The sequence below is a fragment of the Leptosomus discolor genome, chromosome 1, assembly GCF_034619465.1.
Source record: "Leptosomus discolor isolate bLepDis1 chromosome 1, bLepDis1.hap2, whole genome shotgun sequence".
Lineage (NCBI taxonomy): Eukaryota > Metazoa > Chordata > Aves > Leptosomiformes > Leptosomidae > Leptosomus > Leptosomus discolor.
The window spans coordinates 157756206-157764146 of NC_141391.1; the positions used below are offsets into that span (position 1 = coordinate 157756206).

Consider the following 7941-nt stretch of genomic DNA (forward strand, 5'->3'; position numbering starts at 1 on the left):
ACTGCTTTGTATGAGAGGGAGGAAAAATGTTTTGTCCACCTGCAGGGCAACTGAGATGTTTCACAAAAGTGATCCCTGCTGCCCCTGGGAGATGTGCACAGAAAGCACCTTTTTTCCTAGTACAAAACGTTTTTCTTGGCAAAGTAAGAGTTCAGACGTGCAGCGTTAGCACTCCCCAGCTCTGTTCCATGCAGGGTACTCTGTGACAGGCTCAAGCTGACCTTGCAAGAAAGCCCACCATTCATTTAATCTGAAGAACTTCCCTTCCATTGGGGTAACTCATTCTGACCCTTCTCACGGTGCGCTGGCGGGGCCTCACATTTACAGCCCATCCATCCCAGCTCTGATTTCAGAAGTGGCTAACCAGCTGCCTCCTTGGTCCATGAGATTAATCCTATTGATACCCTGTTTCTCACCTGCATTTTGTTCTGAGCAACCCTTTCTCCTTTACAAACCAACCTTCTTGTTCCTAGGCGCTCAGTAATATGCCTGCACAATCTCAGTTCACAAAAATCCTTTGCAGCCTACAATCCTCAGAAGTAGGAAATTACACACTTCGGTAAAAACAAACTACTGCCTGCAAATGATCCAAAATAATGGGCAATTTCTGTCAGTCTACAGCAGCATGATATTACAATCTTTATCATACCTTTCACATGCTAGAGGGCAACTAAATATTTTCTATTTAGCTGTCCAGCTGCACCATGTAAATTACTTTGTTTTCTAAAAAATGAATGAAGAGAACATATCTATTAAGACAACAAAGTGATTATATTTGCCAGGGTAAGTTTAATAATTAGTTTTCTAGGCAGGAGGCCACAGAGTTAAGGCGTCCCATGGAAAAGCAAGAGCAACAGCATATGAACCTTCTGCCTATTTCCAGACCTCTCTTCACCTCCCAGGTTGCCAGCAAAGGGCACAGTGCTTTGGGCAGACTGCAGCTTGAATGGCTGCATGCCCTGGGGTCCCTCAAACTTATAGTTACCCCAAAAACTGCCAGTCACCTTCATGATATCCATCTATCAGGTCACAGAGCTGCAGAAGGCAAGCCAAAGCCAGAGTCTAGAGGATTTTCTTCCCTTTAGATTAAATCCAGATCATGTGAGAGTTTCTTTCAGTCCTTCACCAACATATTTATTAAAATATTTATAAAACATTATATGTAGTTACTTGGATTGGTACTTTACCTGCTCAAGCGAAGAACAATTTCAGGTTAAAGGCATGGCACATGTTGGGGCAAAATGACCTACAGAAGGCAGGTGTTGGGCCACTGGCGGAGCCCAGCCCCGCGCACCCTCTGCACAGGCTGACAGTCCCTCTGACTGGCGATGAGATGGGCCTCATCTCAGAGGTGGTTTGGTTTGAGCCCTCGTAAGCAAGGCTCAGAGGATGGTGTGGCTGCCGACAGCTGGCGATAACCAACACCTCCCCAGGGCGCAAAGCAGCGGGGAAAAAGCTTGAACTCACGCAGAGCCCTCTGGGGTTTGTAGCACAGGTTTCCACAGCTGCTTACGGTAATTTTGTACCCATTTCTGCTTCTCAGGCCAGTGAGGTTTCAGCCTCATTGTAGCCTCCATTGCCATTTTGATAAGCCTGACCAGAAAAGACTGCATGCTCTGTGACATCAAAAACACAATCAAGATGAAGCTGTACTAGAGGCAATGTCCAGTACCCCGCAAAAATCTACCTTGTAATCACTATCAGAAGGCCATATTTAACTGTCTCTAGGGAACACACGTACCAGGAAACTCGAGCACAAAAGCAGTACCAGACTAGGGCATACCTCAGAGGGACACTGCGTGTGCTCAGATGGTGGAAGGTGACAGCGGCCCCCCCCCCCCCCCCCCCCAGCCCACTCACTCTCTCTCTTGCTTCCAGGCTCCTCTCCACACTGGTACTGGGACCGGAATATTCTTTGGCATCTGCCTGGTTACTGGAATTGTGGCTTTCATAGGATATTCTTACCTCAGGTTCAGGAAGAGAAACACAGGCTTCCAGCACTTCAAGGTAGGCATCAGATAGGAACACGAACCAGGCGGGCAGCACTTCCCCAGACCCACTGCACCTCCCAAACTCACAGCCTCCAGTTTCTCCTTGCATTTTATTAAGCTAGAAACATTCCCGATTGCTTCCCACTTGAACTGTTCAGACTAAGACACAGAGAAAGTGGGGAAAGCTCACACAGTTGTCTTGGGCATGAGGTTACATTTGCCTACTGCTCCCCTAGAGCTCTCCCTCCGGAGTGCCCGACGGGCTCCTGCTCTCACAGACACATCCAACACCAAGGACTGGCCAAAAGCTTATTTAACTACAACAGCACCTGTGCAGAAGCCTTTGCCTCACCGGAAAGCTCACCTTTAGGGAAGCAGGTGATTACAACCACTGAAAGGGCACCTGTTCCCCCCTCCTCCCTGGCATTGCTAATAATTTTGCTGCTTTGGAGGTTGAAACGTTTGATAGGAAAAAAGGCCAGATTCAAAAGACAGGCAAATTGAAATGATTGCAGGACTGAAAAGTGCAAACTTTTATACTGATGCACTCTCGTGCTTGCTTTAACTGCCTTTGCTAGCTTCACCTAGTATCATGATGATGTGAAATCAGCCAGCAACAGCCAAGCTGCTCAGAGACAACGGATGACAAAAAAAAATCCAAGTTGCAAAACACAGAATCTATCCAAGAGAAAGTCTGCCTAGGAGTAATCAGAAATCCTTTCCTATTCTAGCCCCTGCATGTAATGTGCATTGTCTTCCAGAAACAAAAAACAAGAGCCATGAGCCAGGGGAAACACTCATATTTTCATACAGTTGCAATGAGAGCGCTCAGGACAAACCAGGTACCTTTTACCCCAGGCATAACGTCAAGGCAATGCTTCCTCTCCCAATCTTTGCTGAGGCTTAAAAATAATAAGGGAGAGAAAAAAAGATACTAGTGTTAAGCGACCTGAGATAACACAACAACCCAGAAGACAGTTCATGCCCAGAGACACTGATTTAGATGACAAGGCCAGTTCAGTCACAACACTGCACCAGTTGGTAGTGAAGCTTAAGTGCCCCACTTAATGCACTGCAGGAGGAGGATGGATTTTAAGCTGGTTTGTGTGATTTTGTGTAGTCAAAAGACGACACTGACGTAACATCACTGGACAAGTCACAGCCTTCAAATATCACCAACCCCTCATACGAAAGTTCTTCTGCACCGACTCCACCAGAACCTACTTACGATCTTTTCTCAGTAAGTGTTCATTTTTATTTGAGACACAACTAAGATAACCGTAAGAGGGAATGACTTGATGAAAGGAAAGTGTCTAGTTGGAAAAAAAAAAAAATATATATATATATATATAAAAATTAATTCAGGAAAACACCATTCAAGTTCCTGTCTCACCACTGCTAGAAACTGGGTAGCCTCACTTGTAGCAGAATTGAGGCTGTGGTCTACAGCTGTATCTCAAGTCAACCTTCACAGACAGCTGAATTAAACTGGACTTCAAATACTACTGGATGCCAGTGATGTGTCTATATAAACTTAAAAAGTTTATATATTTTCCGATTTTGTCTTCCCTTCTCCTTGCTGCAAACGCAGCCAAGTGCCATGCCAGCACTCCAAAGAATCTGAAACACAACAGGGAGGGGGCTGGGAATCAAGGGAAGGAAAGATTGAGTAAAGCCAACAGCTTCAATCATCTAGTTTAGCAAGACCCGCATGTACATGCAGAGTCTAAAATCAAAATCAGCCTTTTTGCATCCAGTAAAGAGATGTGTTTGGTGCAAAAATGTCAGGTGCAAACTCTGCCACCTGTATGGACAAATTTGCCAAAAAGCAACTTTCATTTCTTAATGCAATGTTCACGTCTGATTTTCTTTCTCTTCTATTTTATAGGATTCAGATGACCAGCAGCTTGTGATGAGTGGTCCTCATGATCAGAATTAAAGACTAAATTTGGCATTAGTCAATTATAAAACACATTACTATTTACACTCACTGTGAAAAAGCAGCACCTACATGTTTCAGGGAACAAAATCTCAATACAAATTGAAAAGAGCACAGCTTTGTTTAAGATGCAGCCTATAGAGTTCACAGAGCTACTGACCTCCAAAGTGTTGGCTGCATCTGAGCAATACCAACTATAAGTGCCAAACGCAAAACTGAGTCTCAACTAACCTACCCAGAAGCACGCTGACACTGCTCTGTGAAAAGCAGTCTTTCACCACCCTGCTGTTTAACTGCTCTTATTCTTCACAGACTTTTAAATGGCCCACACACACAGGGCTGCTAACTTGACAAATATCCTAAACTTGCCAGTACTCCAGCTCTGTGCTTCCATTTTGGCTCAGTCACAACTACAACTGGCGAGTGTGAAACAGAACACGTGTTAAATCCGTATTTTTAAACTGAGGGGAATTTTGCTAGTGTATTTTTTTGGTAAGAATTTCAGCAGCAAGAAACACAACCATCCTCTCTGCCCCGCTTGCCTCCTCACTTCTCTGTCCTTCCTCGAACTTGACTGTGTTTTGTTTACACCTCACCTCACTGTACAGAGGGACATAGTAATTGTTGCAGCTTTAGCAAGAAATACAGGTGACAGGAGAGCATTCAAATAGTAATTAATTTTGACTTGAGCCATTTTTGTGAAAGGTGGACAATGAAGACGGATATACCCCTGCTATGTCATGTCCACATTCATTTTAGGTCTGAGAGGAGCAGAAGCTACCTGCTTGTTCCCATACCATAGTTTTACCAGGCACATTAACATTGCCTTTCAGACGATGCACTTGAGTTTGATTTGCTGTCGTTTCCTTCCCTCAAAACATTAATACCATAGCAAATTGTGAGAACACAATAGAAACCACAAAACAGCAAGAAAAGGAAGATTTTTCTTGCCGGCAGCAGTAACGTTCCCCTCTGATATGCTTCCTGGTGCCTGCCACGTGTGGGGGGCAGAAGGGAAGGTGTCACTCGGGGAAAGCATGAGTTACCTTTGGAAGCCACCCCAGGGCGCTTCCCATCAGAACAAGGTATGCTGGCAAATCCGGGGTTGTTGACACAGCTATCAAGCACAACCAAGGGAATCTGATGTCTAAATATGCCTGGATGAGAGAGACGGACTGAAGTAACTTCCATAACTCCTTCCCCTACCTCCCTACACACGCCTGCTTGTTTTTACTTATAAGATATTAAAAAAATTGTAGAACACAAACACACTTAAACACACACACATATTTAGAGGAGTTTTCCCCACAGAGTTTTGTAATTAATACAACTCATGTTCTTTCCTTCTCCCCAGTCACACAAAATATTAAGGCTCATCGGGACCAGAAGATAAAGTCCAAGCATTTATTTTTGTAATAATCATTAAATATTTTTATCACAAAAAAGTTCCACAGTTCATTAAACTCTTCTTTTACTGACAGACTATCCTCCTCCGTGTTTTTGATAGAACAGAATGAAAATGTCTTCTTGCTTTGGTGTTCAAGCGAACTATACTCCCAAAATCAATATAAAGAGACACTGCCCTTTAAACATGCCCAAAAATCTCTTTGAAGTCAGTAACATAACAAGGTTAAAACAAGTAATGCAGAGAGCGCCAAGTTGAAATCATTACAAAAATGCAAGACATTTTTAAAAGTTAAAGAGCAGCATTTTAGCACTGAAAAATAAATAATACACTTTAAAATTCTCACTTAAATTCATATGATATGTAGTCGGGTTGTTTTAAAGGAACATAACCCTCCCAGAATTATTTTTTTTCATGCAGTGTTGTTTATTTCAAGAAGTCATGCAATATAAACAAGATTTTACTTCAGCTGGCTGTTGTAACATAGCTTCATACCGCAGCTTGATTTGTAAGTTAAGAGAAAGGAAGAGGGAGAGGAGAAAATCATCTTGAAACAAAATGTGTACCGTGCGGACAACATCATCCAACCCAATTAAACTGTTCCTGCTTAACACAGGAAAAACAAGCAAACTGACTTCTAGCCAGCATTAAAAGAATAAACATCACAGAGCTATAACCAACAAAACTTTATCAAATTCAGTAATGCAGAACTGAATAACACAGTATTATTATTTGCTGGTAGTAAGATGGAGAATGTATAGTGGGTTTTGTTGGGGTTTGGTTTTGTTGGTTTGTTGGGGTTTTTTTTAAACAGTGCACTGAAATCTCTGGAGCGTGAGAGGTGCTACATACATGTAACACCAAGTTCGGTTCTAGCTGAGCATTAGGATAAAGAACTGAAGGCAAATCAGAGATATTTCTATCCCCACGTTTCATTATCAAGATATGCTAAATAGTCCTCACACAGCCCCACCAACAAGTCTCTTGATAAAGCCAAACTGACTTCCTGAAAACTTTATCTTTTTCTTCCAGCCAAACAGCAGCACTGTCAGATGTACTTACTAATTTCCAGTATATTCATCTCTTTAAATACACACACACTTGGGGTGCTGCAAGTCAAGTTTGAAACAGGAGCACAAGAAAACCACGAACATAAAATCTATAACCACCTCTGAGGACTTCAGACTGATTTCAAGCATACAGGAAAACTACTTATGAAATTGTGCAGGCTAGATCAGAATACATTCTTTACTTTGCAAACATGCTTTTAAAAACATGAAAGATACCGCATATGAGAGTCAATATAGGTACTGGCACATAATACAGACAGGTAAAAAAAAAAAAAAAAGAACAAGAAAACTAAAACTTTTGGTCACCAAAAGTTTGTTTACCTGACAATCATGGCAGGAAGCAAGCAATATTCCAAAGTGAAGTGAATACCAAATGCTATGTATTTTGTTAATTATATGCTTTTAAAAACAGAGCCTTTAAATAACTAAAATTTGAAAAATATCAATCATATTATGCCTTCTAAAATGGCTGGGGTGGGAAGCACCAGTTAAAAAAAAAAAGTTTCCTTTGGATGCAGAGAAAGGAAAGCATCCTTATTTAAAAACAACTACACAGCAGTTCTATAAAGTGCCTGTTTGAGGAAACACATCAACAGATGTTTTCCTTGTGCAAAATAGACATTTTTCAGCTCAAATCTTTGGAACATATACACTACCCAGAGTTTGTGTTCATGCATCACCTGCAATTTCAGTAATTCAATAAAACTTCTAATCTCCACTGCCAAAATTATTTTCCTTGATGCAAACTGTCCACTACCTCCAACTGAGCTAAAAATAAGTCATCAGAAAACTCTGGTTTTCATTTTCTCATTTCTTAATTTTTCTTTTAACTCATTTGCCCATTGTGCGTGTTTACTTTTGACTGTAAGAGTCCATTACTGAAGGCTATACGAAATACATTCTCTCCTAGGGAACAGCAAAACCACACTGCACACTACTGTAAGACACTGTTAAAACTTGAAAAAAGCAGCATTTAGGATCAATCTAAAGCCTGACAGAGATCTGTCTCCACTTTGAAATGCAAAATGCAAGACCTCTTGAAATGGCTTTATTATTAGAGAGCGGGTATTTAAAGTGTTTTGAAACTTAAACAGAAAGGTACCTACAAGTTAAGCAAAGGAAGCTCAAGCAGCCCAAGTTACTCTCACTTTCAGTTTCAGGCTCAGATCCACGTGCAGCCAAGCACAGACATTACAAGAACAGAAACTGCACAGCCAGGAGAAAAAGCCCATCAGCCTGAGCCCACCAGCACCGCAATCGCTGCGGTGCGGCGGAGCCACACCAACGCTACAGCGGTTCGCTCCGTCACAGGTAAGGCTCTAGCTACGGCAGCGAGGAAAGCTAAAAGGCGCACACCATCCCTCTCGGTCTCACCGTAAACTGGCTGCTAACTGCGTATCACTGAGTTACTACTACTGGATTTAAGCTTCTCAGTGCCAAGATCCACTACAGGCTCCAGCTGGAGTGCTGAACAGGGCCAGAACAGAGAGTACCGGTGCTGCTTTGTAAACCACAAGGCTGCAGATCGAAATCTCC

General features: G+C 42.3%; 1 protein-coding gene across 1 annotated transcript in view; it reads left to right on the forward strand.

Annotated features, from left to right (window-relative positions):
• The window catches only part of STAB2 (stabilin 2), an 87430-nt gene extending 83500 nt beyond the window's left edge, over positions 1 to 3930 (forward strand). Inside the window, exons 67-69 of the mRNA XM_086468242.1 lie at positions 1879 to 2007; positions 3112 to 3231; positions 3880 to 3930. Coding sequence (XP_086324368.1) covers positions 1879 to 2007; positions 3112 to 3231; positions 3880 to 3930 — 300 coding nt within the window. The remainder of the gene's footprint in view (positions 1 to 1878; positions 2008 to 3111; positions 3232 to 3879) is intronic.
• The last annotated feature ends 4011 nt before the right edge of the window (positions 3931 to 7941 follow it).